The sequence below is a fragment of the Bos grunniens genome, chromosome 19, assembly GCF_055505025.1.
Source record: "Bos grunniens cultivar Pamir isolate PY7600 chromosome 19, Bosgru_T2T1.0, whole genome shotgun sequence".
In the NCBI taxonomy this organism is placed as follows: Eukaryota; Metazoa; Chordata; class Mammalia; order Artiodactyla; family Bovidae; genus Bos; species Bos grunniens.
In genome coordinates, this window is record NC_141183.1 from 19988830 (window position 1) to 20014698 (window position 25869).

At 43.7% G+C, this 25869-nt stretch overlaps 1 protein-coding gene and 1 long non-coding RNA gene across 3 annotated transcripts in view; both read right to left on the bottom strand.

Annotated features, from left to right (window-relative positions):
• The window catches only part of DHX8 (DEAH-box helicase 8), a 28132-nt gene extending 25559 nt beyond the window's left edge, over window positions 1-2573 (bottom strand). Inside the window, exon 1 of the mRNA XM_086355334.1 lies at window positions 2364-2573. Coding sequence (XP_086211460.1) covers window positions 2364-2511 — 148 coding nt within the window. The 5' untranslated portion in view covers window positions 2512-2573. The remainder of the gene's footprint in view (window positions 1-2363) is intronic.
• Window positions 2574-5124: 2551 nt separating this feature from the next.
• Window positions 5125-25869, bottom strand: part of LOC147351502 (uncharacterized) — a 36862-nt gene continuing 16117 nt past the window's right edge. For both annotated transcript variants that reach the window (XR_015146876.1, XR_015146877.1), the window contains one exon: window positions 5125-6039. This is a non-coding gene — a long non-coding RNA (uncharacterized LOC147351502). The remainder of the gene's footprint in view (window positions 6040-25869) is intronic.

Consider the following 25869-nt stretch of genomic DNA (forward strand, 5'->3'; position numbering starts at 1 on the left):
TTGTTACTAAAACCAACTCTGGCAATCACACTTTTCCAATATTACTATTTTTAATGTTACTGGTTCCGTAAATCTGTGTTTAACAGTGTATAAATTTATCACAGTATAAATACTGTGATTTATAAGAAGAAACACATATTTGGTTTCTATCCCTGGCGTGGAGCTGCTAAACCCTTGGAATTTCCTAAACGCAGAGAATAAGTTATTATTTACTTTTCTGAGATAACCTTAGGAAAACCCCTAGGTAACTAGGATGAGGGTTAGTTGTCAAGGAAACCAATCAAGAGATTAGAGGGCTGGAACTTTCAGCCCTACCCTGATCTCTGGAAGGGGAGAGAGGCTGGAGATTGAGTTCAGTCATCAATGGTTGGATGGGATCACTCATCCATGGACATGAGTTTGAGCAAACTCTGGGAGACAGTGAAGGATGGGGAAGCCTGGCATGCTGCAGTCCATGGGGTTGCAAAGAGTCAGACATGACTTAGCAACTGAACATCATCATCAATGGCCAATGATTTAATCAGTTGTGCCTATACAATGAGAGCTGTGCCTATATAATACATGAGTGCTCATACAATGAGGCCTCCATAAATATCCAGAGAGGGTTTGGAGAGTTTCCAGATTGGTGAATGCATGGAGGTTCAGGGAGAGTGGGGCACTCAGAGAGCATGGGAGCTCCTCTCTCCTTGTTACATACCTTCCATTTAGCTGTTACATCCTTTTATAATAAATCAGTTAGTAAAAGGTGTCTCTGAGTTCTGTGAGGCGCTCTAATAAATTAATCAAACCCAAGGAGGGGGTCATTGAAACCTCCAATCTATAGCAGGTGACAAACCGGACTTGCAAGTGGCCTATGAAGGTGGAGGTGGGGCAGTTTTGGTCTCAAGAACTTTTTGTTTCCTCTAAAAAGAGCTAAGGCATTAGTACTCTGTAGTTTAAAAGAGAGAGGGAAACAATGTAAGCCCACTGAGGGAATCTATCTTGTACTCTACTGTATTCCTAATCCCCCAACTCAATGAACATTTGCTGAATGAAGGAACATATTACCCAGAGAGATAGCAACCTGACCAGTCTATCACCTCATTATCAAAAAAAGAGTAAACTGAGAAAAAATTACACAAGATAGGCACATCCTGATGACAAGCAAGAGAAAAGTGAACTAAAATACGCAGGTGCTACATGGTAACCCTGTGAAGAACACAGTATCATCCCTATTTCACAGATAAGAAAAACAGCTGCAGAGAAATTATGTATCTTACCCTAGATCATACTTCTAACCTCCCTGACCCCCTTCCTCATGTATGTGTCTGTTTCTTCCATCTCTTCAACTGATGACTTTCTCTTCATTTAGAAAACAGAACTGTCAAATGGGAACTCTCTCCCTCATCTCCCTACCACCTATCCCTAAACCCACCTGCATTTAAAATCACATTTTGCCCTCCTTCCAGTTAAAATGAAGCATCCCTGTGCCTATCAAGTCAATTCCTCCACCCATGTCCTAGACCCTACCCATCCCTCTGCCTCCAGGAGGATTCCACCTGCCTGCAGCCTGGGCTGTGGGGCCCTAGTCTTTTCCATTTCCTCAGTTTGTATTCGCCCCACGTGCATTTTGTCCCAAGACGTCTAATGTTTGAGAGACACTATACATTGGTGCTTCAGAGACAGTATAAGCATGAATGGTTAAGAGCACAGTTAAAGTTACAGACTTGGATTCCAGACCAAGCTCACCTCACATTTTGATATGTGATCTTGAAGGGGGGGGGGGGGGGTTACTTAATTACTCAGAGCCTTGTTTTCGCAATCTATAAACAGAAAATACTATCTCACAGGATGGTATGAAGAGCAAATAAGACAAAGTAAAACACTAAGCATAATATCTGGCACGTAGTGGGAACTCAGTAAGTAGCTGCCATGAAAAACATCATCACCATCATCATCATGTGACTCTGCGTTGCTGCTGTTAACGCTGTTTAATTATCTGGGGCTGGGGGGGGAGTGCTGAGGGGGGGGGAGTGCTGAGGGGGGGGGAGTGCTGAGGGGGGGGAGTGCTGAGGGGGGGGAGTGCTGAGGGGGGGGGGAGTGCTGAGGGGGGGGGCGGCTGAGGGGGCTGGGGGGCGGGTGGGGAAAGCAGGGGGGCAGAGGGGGAGGCAAGCAGCGACGGCCGCTCCGGGTTTCACTGACAGTTCTGGGAAAAGCGTTCTAACAGCTCGGCCTGGAGAATTCTCAAGAGGAGGCCACGGCCGCAAGTGCCCTGGGCCAAGTCTCTGTGACAGACACACACACACTCGGCCCATCAATCCCCCTTCTCCTTCCGCTTTCCTCGAGCCCAAACCCAGAGGCCACACGGACCTCCGCAGACTCACCCAAATCCTTGTCGTTGATACCTAAGTGATTATCCAGCTCGGTGCAAACCTTTGACACCAAAGACAGATACTCGAGTTTGGCGAGTTCTTCTGCGGGGCCTAGCTCTGTCCCGGGTACGGCTCCCGCCATGGCCACAGCCACCGCCATGGCTACGGCTTCCCGGGGCCCCTCACCGCGGTCCTTCGGAGCTACTCCCACTTGGCCCCCTTACTGCCGGCCCTCCGGGCTACCCCCGCCCCTGCTCCAGTTTCAACTTCCGGGTCGGCGCTCCTCTTTTGTTTACGATAAATCGAAAGCTCCAGGAACTTTTCTTGACGTAACCGGATGGACCATAGAGATCAGACAGGAAGTGCTCGAGGAAGGGACAGCTGAATGGGTTACTCAGCACGCTGACGGGCGCCCTCTATAGGTCAGCGGTCTTCTTGGCCGGCTTTCAGGCACGAAAACATACACTCGCGCTTCTGCCCTGTGTCGGCAGAGGGCGACCGTGGCCTGCGCAGGGTGAGCTGAGGAGGCGGGAGCCGCAGCCTCCTCCGGTCTCCTCCCCCCTCCCCCCCCCCCCCCCCCCCGCCCCAGACACACCCGCCGCGTCTTCGCTTTCAGATCAGATCAGATCAGATCAGTCGCTCAGTCGTGTCCGACTCTTTGCGACCCCATGAATCGCAGCACGCCAGGCCTCCCTGTCCATCACCAACTCCCGGAGTTCACTCAGACTCACGTCCATCGAGTCAGTGATGCCATCCAGCCATCTCATCCTCTGTCGTCCCTTTCTCCTCCTGCCCCCAATCCCTCCCAGCATCAGAGTCTTTTCCAATGAATCAACTCTTCTCATGAGGTGGCCAAAGTACTGGAGTTTCAGCTTTAGCAAAATTCCTTCCAAAGAAATCCCAGGGCTGATCTCCTTCAGAATGGACTGGTTGGATCTCCTTGCAGTCCGAGGGACTCTCAAGAGTCTTCTCCAACACCACAGTTCAAAAGCATCAATTCTTCCGCGCTCAGCCTTCTTCACAGTCCAACTCTCACATCCATACATGACCACAGGAAAAACCATAGCCTTGACTAAACGAACCTTTGTTGGCAAAGTAATGTCTCTGCTTTTGAATATGCCATCTAGGTTGGTCATAACTTTCCTTCCAAGGAGTAAGCGTCTTTTAATTTCATGGCTGCAGTCACCATCTGTAGTGATTTTGGAGCCCAGAAAAATAAAGTCTGACACTGTTTCCACTGTTTCCCCATCTATTTCCCATGAAGTGATGGGACCGGATGCCATGATCTTCGTTTTCTGAATGTTGAGCTTTAAGCCGCGCCTGCACTTTAGAAGTCTTGAAAAAAAAACCAACCTGAATTCACCTCTGGAAAAGGCAAGATTGGCTTAACTGGAGACCCCTATATTCCTGGGGCGTTGCATCTGCTCGGATCATGACGATTCCAAGAGATTCTGTAACAAATCAGCAGGCAGTGGAACCTGGTGCTATCATTAACTCACTTTACAGATGAAGAAACTGATACTTCTCCTACCTACCTGAGTGACCTTAAGCTCTTGGGCCTTAGTTTTCTTGTCTGTAAACTTGGATAATATTGCTCTGACTGGGTTTAGGTGATGACCAAATGAGATAACCATACAAGGATCCTGATTCATAAACACAGTACAATGGCAGTTGCTATAATCCCAAAGCTGAGACAGTGGTCACCATCAAGTCTGTCAAGAACAGATCCCCAAAGTCTGAGGCACCAGAGAGCCACCTGGCTCCTCTCCTGTGAAAACCACTTCTCAACCTCCAGTTTTCCAGATGCTAATACCCTCAGTCCTCTCAGAACTTGTTCCCTCAAATATCAGCTGTGCTATGAACCCAAAGTCAGTAAGCTCAGGTCTCCCAGCTTCTGCTTCAGGTCCCCTTTTCCTTTGTGACAAACTATGGTGAGGAGAGGGGCTTCCCAAGTGGCTCAGTGGTAAAGAATCCGCCTGTCAAGTAGGAGACACGGATTCGATCCCTGGGTCTGGAAGATTCCCTGGATAAGGAAATGGCAACCCTCTCCAGTATTCTTGCCTGGGAAATCCCATGGACAGAGGAGTCTGGGGGGTGACTGTCCATGGCCTTGCAAAGAGTTGGACACAACTTAGCAACTAAACAGCAGCAGCAGCAACATGGTGAGGTGAGGATTTCCCACACCCCACCACACTGCATGATGAATGAGGAAACAGGAGGCACCCCCAAGTGCCTTTTGATGGCCTTCTCATCAAAAGGGAGGGAGTCAGACCCTTTTGCTTTTAGCTTCAGGGTACATTACACTACTGCATCTTTGAACTCTGTTCTTTCATAATCTCACTGTAGTTCTCGTCACTTCCGAGAGCTCCATGTTTTCAGGATCCTAAGGATCAGCACTGTACCCTCTGTGTTCTTCCCACTCCCCTTTGTCTTCCTCTGTTCCCACATGAATGGGATGGAAAATCTTGCATCTGATTCAACAAGCTCAACTTGCCAGCTTGGAGCAGGGCTACCTGGGGCTTATTCCACTGAATTTTTTCTTTGTGCTTCTTTGCCTTTCAAAATATATATACGTTTATGTTCTGCTTTCCTCCAATATTTAACTGGATGGGGAGAAGAAAACATGGAGTTTGTTTTGTTTTAAAAGTTCTGAGGGAAAAAAGGCTATAGAACCATAATATGTAGTAGTGGTAACAGTACTATAAGAAAACTACAAAAACTTTTTTAATTTGGCGGGGGGGGGGGGGTAATAATTGAACACACATCTCCATAGTAAATAGTAACAACAAAACATTGATTTAATTGTGTATGCCATTAAGTACAAATTTTCAGAAGTCAAAGTTTTTTGTGCAATACACATATACCCTATAATACCAAGGGATGCTTTTTGAAGCCAGAGGAGAACATTAAGTGCATAGCTACTGATAAATTGATAGCCCAAACACACATGCATGTGGAATCTTCCTCCCTCTTCCCATGAAAGACACTGAACCAAATGTAGTATAAAAGTAACTTCACAGCAGGGAGGGGAAAATTGGGAGATTGGGATTGATATATACACACTATTATATATAAAACAGATAACTAGTAAGGGCCTACTATATAGGGAAAAGACTCTAAAAACTGTGGGTATATGTATGACTGATTCACTTTGCTGTACACCTGAAACTAACACAACATAGTAAATTAAAAAAAAATTTTTTTAAGTGAGTTTATTCTTACAAGGGTATATTGTACAGCACAGGAAATATAGCCAATATTTTATAACTATAAATAGAGCATAACCCTTAAAAATTATGATTGTGAATCACTATGCTGTACATCTGAAACTTACATAATAGTGTACATCAACTATACCTCAATAAAAAATAAATAAAATAATTTTTTAAGTGAATTCATTCTGGAAATTCCCTGGCAGTCCAGTGTTAGGACTTCTCGCTTTCAATGCCAAGAACCTGCGTTCAATCCCTGGTCCAGGAACAAAGATCCCTCAAGTCACACAGTGTGGCCAAAAAACAAAAGTGAATTAATTCACGTTGAATATATTTGGATATATTCTGGATCATCCTTTGAATACATTTCCAAATATTATACCAGATAAGTACTTCCCTGGCAGTCCAATGGTTAAGACTCTGTGCTTCCACTGCAGGGGGTGTGGGTTCCATCTGGGAAACTAAGATCCCATGTGCTGCAGGGTGTGGCAAAAAAAAAACAAAAAGAAAGAAATATTATACCAGGTATAATTAATTGCTCATCAGTATTATATTACTTTCCTTGGACAGCCTCCATTTGGCCTGTTTAATACAGCTATTGATGGTTCCCAGTAAATAACCTGCCTTCACAAGACAATATTTATAATATTGAAACAAATAGCTTATGCTTAATCACTGCCACCACCCATCATGGATAAGAAATGACTTCCCACCCTGATCCAATAGTAACAAGGGCTTTGCTTATATGCCTATTCCTAGACTGATATATATATTCAACTCTCACCGCAATTCCCACATTATTTCTGTTTTGTCCCAGAGGCTGGTCCCAGCTGCTGGCATTGGGATAAGAACTTGGGGGTTGAGGGAAAGTAGGAAGCAGAGAAGGAAGTCTTGAGCTGCTGGGAAATGCTAGACTAGATGGGCGAGGGCAGAAGTGTGGAGTTGATAGATGGCAGGCATCCTTGCAGAAGTTGGTGAGAAAAACCACCGGACTTCCTGTCACCAAAACAAAATGGTGTTGCTGCAAACAAGACAGCCCTGACTTTTTCTGCTGGGACCTTAGGGGGAATACCTCTGCTCTGGAAGCCAAAATCAGAATGATTTGCTTGGGGCTGCCCTGGTGGCTCAGATGGTAAAAGCATCCTCCTGCAACGCAGGAGACCTGGGTTCCATCCCTGGGTTGGGAAGACCCCCTGGAGGAGGGTATGGCAACCCACTCCAGTATTCTTGCCTGGAGAATCCCCTTGGGCCAAGGAGCCTGGTGAGCTACAGTCCATGCGGTTGCAAAGAGTCAGACATGACTGAGCGACTAAGCACACACACATATACCTGCCACTCAACTGTCATTGTTATTAATGCAGTGAGACTTCAGGAAAAAATGGCACCTGCTTCATTGCTCTGTGACTTCCTTGGTGGCTCAGACAGTAAAGCATCTGCCTACAGTGCTGGAGACCTGGGTTTGATCCCTGGAGCGGGAAGATCCCCTGGAGAAGGAAATGGCAACCCACTCCAGTATTCTTGCCCGGAGACAAGAGGAGCCTGGTAGGCTACAGTCCATGGGGTCGCAAAGAGTTGGACACGACTGGGTGGCTTCACTTTCACTGCTCTACTGCGGCCTGACCTAATCAGAGAGCCTGGGAACCAACTGAAAGACATTAATGCCAGTGGCCAGAACCCTTTCATCTGAGGCCTTTGCTGAGGGACAGAAGCCCAGAGAGAGTGAAGTAGTGAAATACCCCTCTTTTTTTTCACTCTTTTCCCCCAAAATCTTCTCCAAATTTGAATCAATTCATCAATGATGTGCTGAACATCTACTTTGTGCCCAGGCACTGTGATAGGTTCTGGAAAGTATCATTAGGGATTGGAAAGGCAGTGGAAAGCCATCAAGGAAGAACTAGAATATTCTTAATGCCACACTCGTGGTTGGTGGCAGAGCTGTGTTTATTACTCCAGTCTCTGTGCTGCCTAAACAGGAGGGCAGGTGATTGGGAGACAAAAAACCAAAGCACGTCAGGTCAGCCAAGGGCAGCCGGGGGAAGGAAGGGGGCAGATGCGGCCAGGGCCACCTCACAGGACCGTTCCTCCTGTTGCAATCCTTTATTTGTCTGCCTTATCTTCCAATGCCCAAGCACAACCTCCATTTTGCCCTAAATGTCCCTGACCTTAAATTTCCCCTCTTTTCAGGCCATCAACCTGCCATCCACATAAATAATGGATGCTTTGAGCTCTAAATTCTCCAAAGTTTTATAGTATTAGGCAAAAAAAAAAAAAAAAAAATTCCTTCTTAACAGGCTTTTTCTTTTTTTGTCACAGTCAAGTCTCCTCCTTTCTCTCTCACTTTAAGGGCTGTCTTTAAAATGTCAAGAAAAAAAAAAAATATCAGACACCCTTAGGATGTGAACTTGTTAAGAGAATTTATTCCCCCATCTCTACCTCCTCACCCTCTGTGGGAGTGGTATGAAATTTTCACATGTTAATTTAATCATGTGAAATGTTTAAATGTTAATCATCCTTTAAGTGACCGAACTTCAGAATCTAGTGGATGTTTTGTAGACTTCATTTAGGTCGATTTTCTTTAAAAAGAAAAATTTTTAAATAATGAATATTACAAGTCTAGGAAACAAAGTGACAAGTTACACAGAGCTTTTTTTTTTTTTTTTTTTCCTCTAGTGACATTTAGCCCCCATCTCTGGGAGGAGGGTATTTCTTTACCCTCTGGTTTCTGTTTGAGGTCATTCTTTAGGAACTTAAGGCTTTCCTCAGGAGAGATACAAAAAAAAAAAAAGGCAAACCAAGAAATATGTTGATAGGAAAAGAGGAGAGAACAGAGAGGCTGGTGTTCTGTTTACAAGTCAGGGATGTAAACAGCTGTCCAGTTAGCTTGGGGCCAAAGGTCTGTGTTAATCTGTATGCTTGCCACTAACTCCAAAGAAACTGCTCCTCCGAAAACTCCATTTTTTTTCACCCAAGAAAAGAAGAGTGAATTCCCAGCGTGTCGTCCGTCCCAAGTCTGAGAGTGCCCAGCAGAAAGAGCCGTGTGGGACTCCTCCCCGGGCTCTCCAGGCCCTGAGCCTCAGAGGATCTTTGGTGGCAGCAAGAGCTGCTGCCCTGGTGCCAAAATAGATGCCTCTCCGTCCTGGGATTATAGTCATTATGGTGATTGATGCCTCCAGAGTGAAAATTAGCAATCTGGTGAGGTAACTAAAAATGAATGCATCTCTTCCTAGGGTTCACTCCACCCAGCTGAGCCACCAAATAAAACCAGCATATGGGGCAATTAGGGAGCTGGCTCTGGCTTTCAGGGCGAAGGAGAAAAGAGACAGAGTTCAGGGCCTCCAGTTCCCTGCTTGGTTCAGTAATGATCACGAATCCTAATGAGCATCCCCTTTGCCTCTCAATAGTGTTCCTAGTCTGAGACCTCCAGCCTGTGGTTTCATCTTTCCAGTAAGTTCATTTGTTCCGCACAGCAACATCTTACCCTCTTTTGTTGCAAATCGGCTGAGGGAGAGGAAAGGGAAAAGTGAGGATAAAGGTTTTTCACATGGGTTTGTGTGGGGCAAATAGTGTTTCTTCTTATTTATTTATTTTTTTTACTGTACTGCTCAGCTTGCAGGATCTTAATTCCCCGAGCAGGGGTCGAACCTGTGCTCCCTGTAGTGGAAGCTCAGAGTCCTAACCACTGAACCACCAGGGAACTACCCCCATAGATTTGCTTTTACATGACCCAGAAAGACTCTATAATATTCCATTAACTCTCAAATAGCAATGTGGGTAGAACTTGTTTGAAAGTTTTTTCAGGACACGGAGATTCCATATTGGTTGATCAACCTGTCTTACTGAGCATGTCCAGAAATCCCTGTCCTGTTTTATCCCCATGGACTTGGACTTAATGAAACGTCACTTGTGACAAGGACTGATTGGGGTCACACTATCAGCTACTTGCATATTTGGGTTTAAAGGCAATATTCAATCATGTGTACTTCTCCTGAAGTTTTAGAGTTGGCCAAGATTCAAGAGATAATGTCATCAAATCCATTCATTAAAGGCCATCATTATTTGAAATGGATTTACTCCCCTGATCTCAATACCTGAAACTCCTCTCTCTAACCCAGTGCATCCTTTCCACCACTGGACCTTCACTTAATTTTCATGGTGCCTCTAAATCTTTCATCTATCCTTGCTTCCCATCTATCAGAATTCTCTCAGTTTCACTCATATTCTCTCAAACATTTGGAAATATGCTCACAAATGTCAAGGAATCCCTCCCTTCATTGGTTTTTGCTGTCCTGATCTGCCAACCCCAAGTGGCTCCCGTCACCCTGTTTCTTCCCTCCCACACTGCTGGGTATTGCTAGAAACAGTCCCAAGGTCAAGCTTGTTCAACCCAGGAAAAATTCATAATCTTGAACTTCGCCTGGGCCGCATTAGGGCTCTTCTGGACAGTGGTTTCCCATACAACATGACTCAAGATATCTAAACTCTCCTGAAGTCCCAAACCCATACCTACCACCATCATTTTCAGAAGACTTCACCTCCTACTTATAGGGAAAAAAGAAAGCCATTCAAGACTTCCCTCCCATCCCTGCTCTCACCTCCATCTCAGAATCAGTCCACACTTTCACCTGATATTTCTTTCTGTCTCTAGGGATGTATCCTTTCTCCTCCTCAAAGCTCAAGCATCCATGATGTTCTTCATCTTGTCCCCTCCATTGACAACCTCTCTGATCTCTTGCATCCTTACCCTTTCTCTCTCCTTGTTTCTTACCTTCTTCCTACAAACATGTTCAAGTCCCCACTGTCCTAAAAATAAGAAATCTTTTCTCTATATGCTTTTGATCATCCTACTGTCTTTCTCTATCTCCTGATATAACCAGAGCTCTGAGAAATGTAAACTATATTCGGAATTCTGGTTCTCTGCCTGCCCCCTTCTCCAACTTATCCCCTCAACTCCTGGCCATTTGCTTCCACCCTCTTGAAGTTATTCATTTATGTATTCATTCATTCAACAGATGTGTATTGAGAACCCACTCTGTGTCAGTCACTGCTAAAACTCCCTGTTCACAGAATTTACCAGTTACTTCTGTCTGGGTCTCACTCTGAGATACTCTGAGTTCATTGCTCTGGGTGTGACCTGGGCATCAGGATTTTTTAAGGCTTCTTGGGTGATTCCAATGTGTAGCAAAGTTTGGGAACCACTGCCCTAATCCCCTAACACAAGATTTCTCCATCTTAACGCTATTGACCTTTTAGGCAGCAATCATTCTTTGCGGGTGGTGGGGTTTTCCTATGCACTATAGGCTGTTTAGCAGCATCCCTGATCCCCACCACTAGAAGCCAATAGCATCCTCTGCCCCTAGTCTTGACAACCAAAAATGTCCCCAGAGGTTGCCAAATGTCCCCTGAGGGGCAAAACCAACCCCAGTTGAGGCCCACTGCCCTATCTTGAGTTCTTGTCTTCCTTGACATGTGGATGGCATTGTGAAGTGAAAGTGAAAGTCGCTCAGTCGTGTCTGACTCTCTGCAACCCCATGGACTGTAGTCCATGGAATTCTCCAGGCCAGAATACTGGAGTGGCGAGCCTTTCCCTTCTTCAGGGACCTTCCCAACCCAGGGATCAAACCCAGGTTTCCCTCATTGCAGGTGGATTTTTTACCAGCTGAGCCACAAGGGAAGCCCAAGAATACTGGAGTGGGTAGTCTATCCCTTCTCCAGTGGTCTTCCCAACCCAGGAATTGAACCAGGGTCTCCTGAATTGTAGGCAGATTCTTTACCAATTGAGTTATCAGGGAAGCCCGTGTGAAGTGAGTGAGTGAGTGAAGGTCGCTCAGTTGTGTCCAACTCTTTACAACCCCATGGACTATACACTCCATGGAATTCTCCAGGCCAGAATACTGGAGTGGGTAGCCTTTCCCTTCTCCAGGGGATGTTCCCAACCTAGGGATCGAACCCAGGTCTCCTGCATTGCAGGTGGATTCTTTACCAGCTAAGCCACAAGGGAAGCCCTTGTGAAACTCCTCTTTAATTCAGCTGCCACCACAGTGCACTCTCTGATTCATTATGCAAGGATATATTGATATTTCAAACATGTTTATAGAGCAGACCTTAAAGTGGTTCATATGTCTTTTGCTCACCTCTTATTGGCTGCTTATCTACAAGAAGGACAAGCAATGTAACCTTTATTGTGAGCAGCCACACATCTAGCTAAGACTGGGATTCTGGTCCTATAGTTTATGTCTGTTTGGCCATGGCTACATAACTTGCAGGATCTTAGTTCCCAGACCAGGGATTGAACCTGGGCTGTGGCAGGGCAAATGTCAGGTCCTAACCACTAAACCACAGGTGACTCCCCTGATTCTAGTCCTATTACTTTCAGGTCCTGTCTTTTCCTCATTATCCCCCCTTCCCTGGAAGTACAGAGGTGATAATGTCGAGTCTTCTCAGACAGTGTACACAAGGTCAGGACCCTAAGGTTCCTAGAGCAAAGAGGTAGAAGCATCCTAATCTCTGACCTCTCAGAGCCACCATACCAGCCCTAGGCTCCTCTATACTGAATTATTATGTGAGGAAGAAATACACTTCTGTCTGTTTGAAATCACCATATTAGGGTGTTGCTATTATATAAGCTGAACCCATGTCCTAATCAACATGGATCCAATCAAATTCGGCTATCACTTCTGGCAACTCGCAGACCTCTATCTCCAGCCCCTGCAACTCTCAAACTCTAATCTTCTATTTCAGTTACCTATTGGAAGCTCCAGCTGGATATCCAAGTAGGATCTTAAGCTTAGCATGTTTAAAACCAAAAGCATCATTCTTTTCCCTCACGCTAACACTTCCTGCCATTTTCCCTAATGCTTCTTAAAAGACATCCAATGCTCCAGGTCATCCAGGCTCCAAATCTGGGATGCCTGCCTCACTTAGGAGCCCTCTATCCTATTAATAGCTTCCCAACAACCTTGGTTAGCGCCCCTGCGCATCTACATGTCCATATGCTTCCACCAAACCAAACCACTTGCTAATTCCCCCTCCTTAATACTCTGCTTCCAGAACTATTGCAGATTCTCTACTTACTTCTACTGAAGATCCCTACCCAGCATGCCTTTCTCATCAAAGGCATGTCTGAATCATCCCACAGAAGTCCATCCCCAAACCTTGCACGTGGTAGGCATGAAAATGTTTTTCAAGTTGAAGAGATCAAATGGTTTGCCCAAAGCCACATGGCTAGATGTTCTGCTATAAGATGGAGACAGCATTTTCAAATGATAAACTATATTTCCTGCTTTTTTTTTTTAATTGGACTGACAATGTCATGAGGACATGGACTTCTTAGAAAAAGGTAGTGATTTGAGAAATTCTAAACTGCAATTTAAGTAAGTGTTCTGCTATTCTGAGCCTTTGGCATACCATGCAGTATAATTATATCATGTGGCTGTGTCATACAAGATAAAATATAAGCATTTTATTGCAATATATAGTTTCATGGGCTAAATGTGAATCTTCATCCAAACATGCTTTAGCTTGCCTGATTCCTTAGGGGCCAAGAAGCACTTAGAATACTAAGATATTTTTCAAATTGAGCTTGCTTGAATCAAATTGAGAATCACTGTGGGATCCTCTGAAAGTTAAAAGAGAAAGTGAAGTCGTTCAGTCATGTCCAACTCTTTGTGACCCCATGGACTGTACCCTACCAGGCTCCTCCATCCATGGAATTTTCTGGGCAAGAGTACTGGAGTGGGTTGCCATTTCCTTCTCCAGGGGATCTTCCAACCCAGGGATCGAACCCGGGTCTCCTGCATTGCAGGCAGATGCTTTACCGTCTGAGCCACCAGGGAATCACTTTTAAACAAATCAGTGGATACCGTGGTCAATATTTGAGCCATGTGGCCTGCTCTCAGAATGAATGTCTATAGCCATCTTTGTTTATGTGCCCATGATTTTCCAAAGTTTTTTTTATTGAGCCATAGGAAAAAGAAAGAGATTCAGTAGGTTTTGAGTACCTACTAAATGATATAGTAGGCATATGATAGTGTGATAGGAGTATAATAATACTTTAGTCATTATCATCACAACCCCAGGAGGTAGGTAGGATCTGCAAGATACAGGGGAGTGGGGAGATGGTCAGCCAGGCCATTTGGCCAGGTCTCAAATGATAGGGCCTCCAATTTCTACTGCTTTTCAGGAGTAAATTTGAGCAGGGATGATTTAAGCCTGGAACTGTATCCTTCAACTCCGTCTAAGAGCCATATTGTCCCCAGTTGCCTTGGCTTGGTGCAGTCATTCACAGCTACCTGTAAATTTCAAGCAGGTTTGTGATCAAGACACTGACTCTCTGGCCACTTTGGAAATGATGCTCAGGTTATTAACATCCCTTCTCAAAGGAGATCTTTCTTTCTCCAGAGCACACAGAAACATGCTCTTTGGGTGTCATTCAGCTATTTCTGTAAATATAAAAGACAGACATACATTGCATATTCTTGTATATTAAAAGTTGTATATGTAGAATGATATATTATCAATGTATTTATTATAATTTGAATTCTTGATTTAAAAAACTATCCATTTAATTTTCTACATTTTACCTTTCCCTTTATTAGTTGTAAACCTGGTTTGCATAAAACAGAAAACTTTCCCATTGAATTATGTTCTTTTATGCCTACACTAGTGTTTTTTGTCTTTTTGTTAGTTATGTAATATTTATAATACTCTTCAGATCAATTTATATTTTTTAATATTCACACAGTTTCATTTACCAGTAGTGTTAGTCTCTTAGTCATGTCCAACTCTTTGCGACCCCATGGACTGTAGCCCACCAGACTCCTCTGTCCGTGGAATTTTCTATACAAGAATACTGGAGTGAGTTGCCATTCCCTTCTCCAGGTGATCTTTCCAACCCAGGGATCGAACCCTCCTGAATTGCAGGCAGATTCTTTACTATCTGAGCTGCCAGGAAAGACCTGTTTTAAAGATATTGTTTATTTATATTTTTAATTGAAGTATAGTTGATTTCCAATATCGTGTTAGTTTCAGGTGTACAGCATAATGATTCATATATATATATATGTATGTACGTATATTCTTTTTCAGGTTATTTTCCCTTATAGGTTATTATGAAATATTGAAATATTGAGTATAGTTTCCTGTGCTGTACAGTAATTCCTTGTTGGTTACCTATTTTATATTCAGTAGTGTGTATATGTTACTCCTCCTGATTCCCCCCCATATGATTTAATTAGACACTGAATTCCAGAATTTAGATCTTGCCTAGGAAACAAATTTGAGTTTAAAAGTAACTGGTTTGGGCTTCCCTGGTGACTCAGTGGGAAAGAATCCGCCTGCCATTGCAGGGGACATTGGTTCAATTCCTGGTCCAGGAAGATCCCACATACTGCAGGGCAACTAAGCCCATGTGCCACGATTACTGAGCTCATGCTCTTGAACTCAAGAGCTGCAGATATTGAGCCCATGTGCCATAACTACTGAAGCCTATGCACTCTAGAGCCTGTGTTCTTCAATAAGAGAAGCCACTGCAATGAGAAGCCCAAACACAGCAACTAGAGAGTAGCCCTCTCTCGACCCAACTAGATAAAGCCCAGGGTAAGCAGCAATGAAGAACCAGAGCAGCCAAAAATAAATTAATTAATTAATTTAATTTTTAAAGTAACTGCTTTACATACTTTTGATCAGATCAGATCAGTCGCTCAGTCGCGTCCGACTCTTTGCGACCCCATGAATCGTAACATGCCAGGCCTCCCTGTCCATCACCAACTCCCGGAGTTCACTCAGACTCACGTCCATCGAGTCAGTGATGCCATCCAGCCATCTCATCCTCTGTCGTCCCCTTCTCCTCCTGCCCCCAATCCCTCCCAGCATCAGAGTCTTTTCCAATGAGTCAACTCTTCGCATGAGGTGGCCAAAGTACTGGAGTTTCAGCTTTAGCATCATTCCTTCCAAAGAAATCCCAGGGCTGATCTCCTTCAGAATGGACTGGGTGGATACATACTTTTGATATGTGAAAGTAAATATTGCATGTCACCAAATTTTTTGTTTCAATACATTAAAGGTTTCCCAGTTTGTCTCATTATTTTTCAGCCTCCACTACTAGCTAAATCTAAGAACAAGATGAAAGTGTCAAAATGTGAGAGTTGTATACCTCACTGTGATATTGGACAGTATTATTAGTCTCACTTACATGTCAGAAAACTAAGACTCAGAGCGATGAAGTAACTGTAAAAAAAGTTAGCTGTCAGGCTCACAATCAATTTCCTAATCTCTAGGAATGGTTTTATCTCTGCCACATGACCCTTTCTGCCCCTCCCCTTGCCAAGGTTGATTGGTTTAGGACCAGACACATGACCCAAGCCAGGCCAATCAGACTGCTCCAGCATTTTTGACATGGAAATTGAAGGAAGAGACCAGGCCTTCTCTAATAGTAAAATTATGATCTGTTAGCTCATTGAAGAAGGAAATGGCAACCCACTCCGGTGTTCTTGCCTGGAGAATCCCAGGGACGGGGGAGCCTGGTGGGCTGTCGTCTCTGGGGTCGCACAGAGTCGGACACGACTGAAGTGACTTAGCAGCAGCAGTTCATATGAATAAGAGCTGCCAGAAGCCATGAGCTCCTCTCTGGGGAAAAGCTGAACTGAAAGAATAAAGGCCACGCATAGAGAGGGTTAAAATCCAGAGAGAAAAGAATGTCCTGAAAGCATTTAAGTCCCTGAGTTTGGTTATCCCCAGTTCTAGATATCCAGGATCAGATTTTATTTTCTTAGTTTCCAAAATCACTATGGATGGTGACTCCAGCCATGAAATTAAAAGACGCTTGCTCCTTGGAAGAAAAGCTATGACAAACCTAGACAGCGTATTAAAAAGCAGAGACATCACTTTGCCAACAAAGGTCCATATAGTCAAAGCTATGGTTTTTCCAGTAGTCATTTATGAATGTGAGAGTTGGACCATAAAGAAGGCTGAACATTAAGGAACTGATGCTTTTAAACTGTGGTGCTATACTCTTGAGAGTACCTCAGACAGCAAGGAAATCAAACCAGTCAATCCTAAAGGAAATCAGTCCTGAATATTCACTGGAAGGACTAATGCTGAAGCTGAAACTCCAATACTTTGGCCACCTAATGCAAAGAACTGACTCATTTGAAAAGACCCTGATGCTGGGAAAGATTGAAGGCAGGAGGAGAAGGAGACGACAGAGGATGAGATGGTTGGATGGCATCACCGACTCAATGGACATGAGTTTGAGCAAGCTCCAGGAGATAATGAAGGACCCCGAAGCCTGGCATGCTGCAGTCCATGGGGTCGCCAAGAGCAAGACATGACTTAGTGACTGAACAACAAGTATCCTTCCACTGGATTCCCTTTTTTGCCTTAGCTGGGTCAAGCCACCTAAACAATCAGCAACTGGCAGAACAGAGGCCTGGATCAGAGGGTCTGACTTCTGAGCCCATGCTCTTTTTGCTGCAGATCAAGTTCACCTGATCACTCAGATCTCGTCTCTGATGATGTGGGAACAAACAGTACAAAGCCACAGAAGTCAACCCTTCCACTTCACGTGATTCATACACATATTCAAACTCCATTTCTCACAGCGTGTGGGAAGCTGGTGTTCCCACTGATGTAGATTTCAAGATGACACGTGTGCCTAAGGGCATGGGTTTAGAAGGAAATGCTACACTCCCAGCTATGTGTCTACACTAGACTTGGGTGGCATGGTGAATAATCAGCCCCGTGAAACCACACCCAGGCAAGCTCGTACAGACTTGGAAGGATGGGAAGGGAAAACAGAGGAAGTGGAAAATCTGGGGGAAAAGAAAAGCAAAGGTAACAGGCCTCTACATGGTTATATGGTTTGCTGCTTCCAAAGTATTTTCCCACGTTATCTTGTTTTGGGTCCCACAGCAATCCTGGAGGAATAGAGAGCAGGTAAAGTATTACCTACATTTTACAGGGAAGAAAACTGGGGGAAGGTACCTACCACAGTGCCAGGGCATAGTGGGTACTCGGTAAACTCATTCGTTGATTCCATGTGCTACTGATGCTCAGTGACCGTTTGCAGAATGAACAAATGTGGCTCAGAAGCACGAAGTGACTTGTCCAGGGGCAGAAGTGTTACTCAAACTTGGGCTGTCTTGCTCTGCACTCCACTGCATGATGCTACATCTGCAACTGAGCATTTCTAACCACATCATGAATTCATGTCCTGAAGATTCAGAGACCTTAAATCCCCACTTCCTGAGAGAGGCACTTCTCAGATCTGCCAGCCCCACAGAAAGTTCTTAAGTCAGTGTTTATTGGCCCTAGAGACAATTAGATCTCACATTGAGAGGTCTTGCTAGTCAAGTAATCTGTTTCAGAAATCTATGCCTTGGACTTCCCTGGTGGTCCAGTAGTTAAGAAACCACCTGCCAATGCCAATGATTCCTGGTCCGGAAAGATCCCATATGCCTCAGATTAACTAAGCCCATGTCCCACAACTACTGAGCCCGTGCTCTAGAGTCCATGAGCTGCAACTAGAGAAAACCCACTCGCAGCAATGAAGACCCAGCACAAAAAACATAAATAAATAAAATTTTAATATGGAGAAATCTGTGCCTTGAGCGTGCACACACACACACACACAAACTGCTCAAGAAAAAAAATTACTGCAGGAGCTATGGAATTATTTATGGACCATACACACAGCACCAACCCCTTTTTGCTACTTTCAGTGCCATGTGAAGCTAATTCAAGGAGGTAGGAGGAATTCCACTGCCTAAGTCCTGTGGAGGTGAAAACCCTGCCCTTCTATTAGTAGATAATCTCAGGAGCAGAAAACATGATTTCTTCCAGGGAGCACATGAAGATGATTGAAGCCTGTCATTGCTTTATTCCCTTGTCACCAGAAGAATACAAGTTCAGAAATCACATGCAGAAATTAGATCAAAATGTAAATGGAGGCAGAGGCGTTGCTGTCAGTTGGGGAATCTCCAGCTGAAGTTGCAGGAGCTCTTCCTGCACTCCCTAGAAGGCATCTGTCACTGACTCCCCAGGCACATGACAGATGCTTTGGTTCCTTTTGGACAGGCAGAATCAGCTAGGTGCGAATCTCTAACTCAGATCTGCCTTGGACAACTGGAGGTCTGGCTGGATTCCAACCAGACCCAATCTTTAGGAAATAAATAGACTAATTGCCATGGGAAGATAAATGTTCTGTAAGGCAGACTCTTCCAGGTCAGCCGAGATCACCCTGGGATCCCCTTGGGCTTTCGGGTTAATGAGAACTCAGCCCTATTCCAGGTCTCAGAGTAGCTCTGAGCATTTGGTCATTCAAGCCAGCAATCCAGCAGAGCAACTGGGCAGTAGAGGCTAAATGCTTCAGCAGTGCAGCTGTCCTTTGGTTGATCACCTCAAACCCTAAGTGAAAAAATAGATGGTAAATTGCATTGGTCCCCTTAGATGGGTGAGCAGTCTCCAAAGAATTGATTGATATTCACCAAAGTCATCAAGAGGCTGACTTAGAGGGACTTCCCTGGAGATCCTGTGGCTAAGACTCTACACACCCAAAGCAGGGGGTGCAGGTTTAATCCCTGATCAGGGAACTAGATCCCACATGTGGCAACTAAGACCTGCAGCCAAATAAAAACAAATATGTATTATATATATATTATGTATATAAAATATTACATATAATATAATGTGTATAATATATATTTACTATATATAATATAATAAATATAATATATAATATCTATTTTATAAATGTATATATATTAAATAAAATATTATATATAATATAAATATATATAGTTTAAAAAGAGGGGCTGGAAATCAGAGAGCTAAATTGACCATTTATAATGAGGATGAAACTTTTCAGTGCAAGGAGTACCCCAACTTGACATTAGTCAGGTGCCAAGACCATAGGGCACCTTTTTCAGTTGGATGGTCCTAACTGACTTACTGGGCCAGCATCTCTTCAGCTTATAGAGTCACAAGGGCTGGCCAAGCTTCCCAAGAGGTCAGCAGTTGTTTTAAATTTTTAGCTTTTGGTAGCTGGCACTATCCATCCAGTTTTTACATCTTGTTTCTAGGAATGTATCCTGTAGCCAGGTGCACGTAAGTATATGTAAACTATATGACCAAATGCATTAACATGTTCAGTGCCACACTGCTTAGTGAAAAACTACGAACAACCCTCATGCCCATCACCAAGAAAATGACATAATGAATCATGGTATGTCCATATAGGGAACACAGGGCAGTCCTGAAGTGGCAGAGTGATATAAACAATGATATTCTATTGTTATTTTCTTTTAAAGGAGCTTCCTGGTGCTAGTGATAAAGAACCAAGCTGCCAATGCAGGAGACATAAGAGACTCGGGTTTGATCCCTGAGTTGGGAAGATCCCCTGGAGGAGGGCATTGCAACTCATTCCGGTATTCTTGCCTGGAGAATCCCATGGACAGAGTCTGGAGGCTACAGTCCATAGGGTCAGACTCGACTGAAGCAACTTAGCACGCACGCACATTCCTTTTTAAAGAATAGATGATGCAATAAGTGTATTTTTAGAGCTAGGGAAAAAAAAACCAAAAGAGTAGATAATACAGATGGATATAAACATACTTGAAAACATATGCTTCTCTACACATTTAATCCAGAAAAAAGCACAAGAAGCAGAAGAGAGAACTAAGGAGGAACAATTAATGTTCTCTTTATATCCTTTCATACAGTTTAAAATTCTTTACAATTGAGCACCTTTTATCTTTAAATATTTTGAAAACTTAAAAAAAAATTCTATTGCCTAATCTTTCTTCAGAATAATGTCAGCCCAGCATGTATTCCATCTGACTATTAACTGGACCATTAATTACCCAGTGAGTTTGCCAGTTGAATCTAAGAGGCCTCAGGGAATTATGACTCCAAGGCCCCTTCCCTGCCCACAATTGTAAAGGGGGAATGTTTACTCATTTGACCCCATTAGAGGCAGATGATCCATGTGGTTGTATAATCATTTCTTCCGAGAAACAGTGATGAGCAGAAAGCTGGGTCAGTTAAGGGAGACCAATTCATGTCTTTAATGCTTCTTCTGACCATCCTAATACAGACTATCAGAAGAAAAGTGAGGGGCAAAACATGGGGAGTTAAAGAATCAGAGTTTCAGTTTTGCAAGATGAAAAGAGTTCTCTTGATGGATGGAGGTGATAGTTATACAACAGTGCGAATGTACTTACTGCCACTGAACTGACAAATTTCATTATACACATTTTATCGTAATTAAAAAAAAAAGAATGCTTGCAGACAGCTACCCTTCCATTCAGCCTCGTTGACCAAATCAAACTGCTCATCCATTAGATAAGGATTTTTTTTAAAGCACATGGTAACAAGAAAATAAAACAAAAACAAACGCCCTATTTCTTTTTTGGGTGTTTTTTTTTAATTGAAGTATAGTTGATTTACAATGTTGTGCCAATTTCTGCTATACAGCAAAGTGACTCAGTTATACTTTCCATTATGGTTGATCATAGGATATTGAATATAGTTCCCTGTGCCAAACAGTAGGATCTTGTTGTTTATCCATCCTGCATATAATAGTTTGCTGCTGCTAAGTCGCTTCAGTCATGTCCGACTCTGTGCGACCCCATAGATGGCAGCCCACCAGGCTCCCCCGTCCCTGGGATCCAGGCAAGAACACTGGAGTGGGTACATATAATAGTTTACGTTTTGCTAATCCCAGGTCCCAGTTCTTCTCACCCCCATCCCCTCCCCCTTGGCAACTACAGATCTGTTTTCTATATCTGTGGGCCTGTTTCTCTTTTGTAGATAGGCTCATTTGTGCCATATTTCCGATTCCACATGTAAATGAAATAGTATGGTATTTTTCTTTCTCTTCTGACTTCATTTCACTTAGTATGGTAATCTCTCGGTGTATCACCCTACTCCTTTTTTTAATGCATTCTCTCTGAAAGCAGAATCAAGGGCATCCACTGGCATTTTGGCAAATTAGGGACACTCACTCCTTAGAACAAAACAAAAACTCCTTCATACATTACCCATCTCTACAGAGCTCTTTTCTCTCCATTAACAGGGCATTATTTTAAAAGGAAAGATTGGTAGGACACCAGAAAGGGGGCCATTTGTAACTTGTAACCCTCTGGTAAAGAACCAGGATAAATGAAAATTAATTGCAAGCCCTCAGGGGTGGCAGGTGAATAATACATCAAAGCCTATAAAATAAAGGAGGGCCCTTCAGGGGGGCCCAACACAGACACCCCCACAGCTTCTCCTGCAGCACTCAGATCTCCTGCAGGTAATTGTCTCCTGAGTTTTCTCATCAGTCACTCATTAACATCCAGTTGTCTAGCCAAGTCACATAAGAGATGCCTGACTTAAGCCCACTCAGAAAAACCGCAGATGTGTGGCAAGTTCTGCACGTAGAAGTTCACTGATTGCAGGGAAATATCCGGTGAGCACGAGGGACAGACTGGCACTCAGTCCTTTTCCTGTTTTCCAGTCTGAACAGCCTACAGGTCTGGAAAAAATGCTGTGTCCTTAGAGATTCTGGAAAAAAATCTTAAGTAGGAAACATACTGAAAAAATCTTTTGAGCCAAAACAGGCCTAGGTCCACTTCGTCTTTCTCACCCAGAAGTCACCTGCTTCCTTTGCTGCTTCCTTTCCTTTCCTTTAACTTCCTTGGGTCTCAATTTTGCCATCTGTAAAGTGGCAGAATACTAGTGCCTATCTCACATGGTTGTCGTGAAGGCTGAATGAGTGAGGTGTTTAGCACAGAACCTGGCACAAGGCACTCAACCAATATTAGAGAAGCACCGCCATCACCATCGCCACCTTCATTATTTTAGGCATTTCCAGTCCTATTCTGGCCTCAGTCACAGCCAGCTCTTCACCCACCCCATTCTCTTTTAATCATTATTTATCGCCGATCTGGAAATATTTTCCTTGGCTCCTGTTCGTCCTCTCCACAGATTTTCTCCATATATTATCCACTTCAACAGCAAGAGCCTGATCAAGGTCATTTTCACAACCCCTCTATCTTACTAGCAATCACTGAACTGAACAGCACACAGGCTAGAGGTAATTATGGCTCTACTTAAAAACAGATGACCTTGGAAAGCTGTATTTGAGAGGCAGAGGTAAGATGACCAGCCATCGTGGGTTGCCTGGGGCTGAAGGGGTTCTCAGGAGGTGAAACTTTCAGTACCAAATACAAAACGTCTTAGCAAATAAGGACAAGTTAGTCACCAAGGGCAGAAAATCATAATGCAGGCTCTGTAGCCTGGATTCAATTCTGATCCTTCCACCCCTTAGCTTTGTAATCTTGGGCAAGACACATAACTTCTCTGAACCTCGGTTTTCTCATCTGTAGAATGGAGAGAACCAAAGTACCTCCATAGGATTATTGTGAGGATTAAATGCGTTAATGAACATAAACAGCTCAGGATAGTACCTAGCATGTAGTATGCTATGTGTGATCGTGTGATGTATGTCATAGTATATGTCACATACTACTAGTAATTCAAAGTTGTGCAATATCAAAGCATAATCCAAATGTAAAATAAAATCTCTGTTTTGACCAGACACAATCTAACCTGGATCTTTAACTGAATTTTGTTTGTTCAGTATTTTCCTTCTAACTGAAAGGTACAAAAGCAGAACTAGCCAATCTTTTGTTCTCCCCAAACGTAAAATCCAGGTGTAGTCTTTGATGCAGAACTGGTTTTGGCCCGAAGCACCTATATACATCTGCTATACAGATCAACCATTGCTAGCCAGGAGTCCTCATTTCTACTGTTGATCGATCCTGAATTAAGAATCGTCTAGAGGAATTTCCTGGCAGTTCAGTGGTTAGAACTCGGCACTTTCACTGCTGAGGGCCCAGGTTCAATCCCTGGTCAGGGAACTAAGATCCCATAAGCCATGTGGTGGGGTCAAAAAAAGAAAAAAGAAAAATCCAAACACCTTTACTATACCATACTAGAATCATCAGGACAATGTAGCTCTCCTTTTACTAGAAAACTCCATTATTTGGAATCTTCTCTTCTCCCAAACACTCTGTACACTATCACACCATTTTAGATAAAAGACTTGAGCCTCTCAGATTTTGGTATTCTTGGAGGGTCCTGGAACCAATCATCCACCCTCCTAAATATACCAAGGAAATGACTATTCCGTACTAGGGAAGCCAGTCCCAGTGATGTATTTACAGCACAAAGGTAAAACAGTTGTTCTGAACTGTGTCCCTCCAAAAGATATTGCAGGTAGGATTCTGCACCCAATTACAATAGGTGATTATTCTCCCCACACCATCAAGCAATTCTCTGATACCAGCTGGGAGTCATACAAGTAAACTCAATTTAGATGTTATCTATCTGGAGAAAACATCAGACCCCACAGGTTAAGGGCTCAGTCCTACAAGACTGTCCCCCACCCCACTTGCCAATTGCCAATTCCAAGTCCAGGTTGTCACCTACCTGTGCACGTGTGTGTGCTAAGTCATTTCAGTCGTATCAGACTTTTGCGACCCTATGGGCTGTAGCCCACTGGACTCCTCTGCCCATGGGATTCTCCAGGCAAGAGTATGGGAGTGGGTTGCATGCCCTCCTCCAGAGGATCTTCCCGACCCAGAGATTGAACCCACATCTCCTATGTCTCCTGCACTGGGAGGTGGTTTCTTTACTGTGAGAGCCACCTGGGAAGCCCAACCAGCTTTCTGGATTGAAACTTCGATGACCACCTCCTTGGATTTGATTAATTTGCAAGAGCATAACAAACTCAGAACTCTTAGAAACTTACTTACTACAGATTTATTATAGAAGGATATAACTCAGGAAGAGCCAGATGGAAGAGATGCATAGCGCAGGGCGAGTGGGAAGGACATTCTCCCTGAGCACTCCACCCTTCCTGAATCATGTGTTCACCAACCCAGAAGCTCTGCACACCAAGTCCTGTTGGGTTTTTACAGAGGCTTCACTACATGGACATAATTGATTAAGTTATCAGCCACTGGTGATTGAACTCAAACTCTAGCCCCAGTCCCTTTTCCTGAGGTTGGACTGGGGAAGACTGAAAATTCCAACCCTCTGATCACCTGGTTGTATTTTCTGGCAACCAGCCCGCATCCTTAGAGGCCATCCAAAAGTCACTTCTTTTACATAACTCCATGCTGGCCACCACTGAGGAAGAAAAGATAAGGCATGCCCTTTCATAAAAGAGTCGGACACTACTGGGTGACTGTTTACTCATGCACTGTAAATCCAAGGTGGTATCAGGGAAGACTTCCTGGAGGAGGTGGACCTTGAATGACAAATAAGTACTTAGACCAATGGAAATGAGAAAAGGGATAACCCAGGGACAGGAACAGAGCAGGCAAATGCATGAGACAGGATGGAAAGAGCAAGAACTGTTATCACCCTCTATTTGTTGGGTCATGGTCTACCTTAAGGGAAGTGGTAGGACAGATGCTTGGGAAGGTAGATTGGGAGGTGATCCTCCAAGGCATTGAATACCAAGCACATAATAAAGATCCAATAAACCGGAATCTTCAATAAAATGGATGCTTATTTTGTTTGTTTGCTTGTTTCTGTACTTTTTTAAAAGATGCAAATTTTAAGTGATATTAATCTATTGGACAGAATTTCTCTATTGAGGCACAAGATATGTGACTGTTTCTAGTATACTGCCTGGTGCACAGTAGGTGATCAATAGATATATAAGCTAAAATTTTAAAATATTAGTCAAGGAAATCTTACAATCCATGCTTCAGTACAGGAAGTGATTCTGAAATGATGGAAGTAGTCCTACCATAACCTCAATCTATCTGTGTGTCAGAATTTTCCTCCTTTTTTCTAAAGAGGGTATTGTCTTTTGACACATCTGTCTGTGAAAACCATGATCCCCTATAGTGTCATTAAACAAATGCTTATCTAGAATCCTTTATATGTCAGGCAATGATTCAGGCACGAGTGATAGATGTTGGAAAACAAGACAGAAATGTCCCTGCCCTCCTGGGGGTTCTAATCTAGCCAGAGAGACAGACCACAAACAAGCGAATAGATAAATGAGTAAACAGAATGATGTTTGATAGCAATAGGACTATGGGAAATATAAAGCAGGGTGAATAATTGATTCAAAATTCATTTAAACAAGATATATGAGCATCTACGACAAGCTAGGCACTGGTGGGTACTGGAGATAAATCAATGAGCAAAACCTGACTGATGGGGACTTCCCTGATGGTCCAGTGGCTCCCTACGCAGGGGACCCAGGTTCAATCTCTGGTCCAGGAACCAGATCCCACATGTCACAA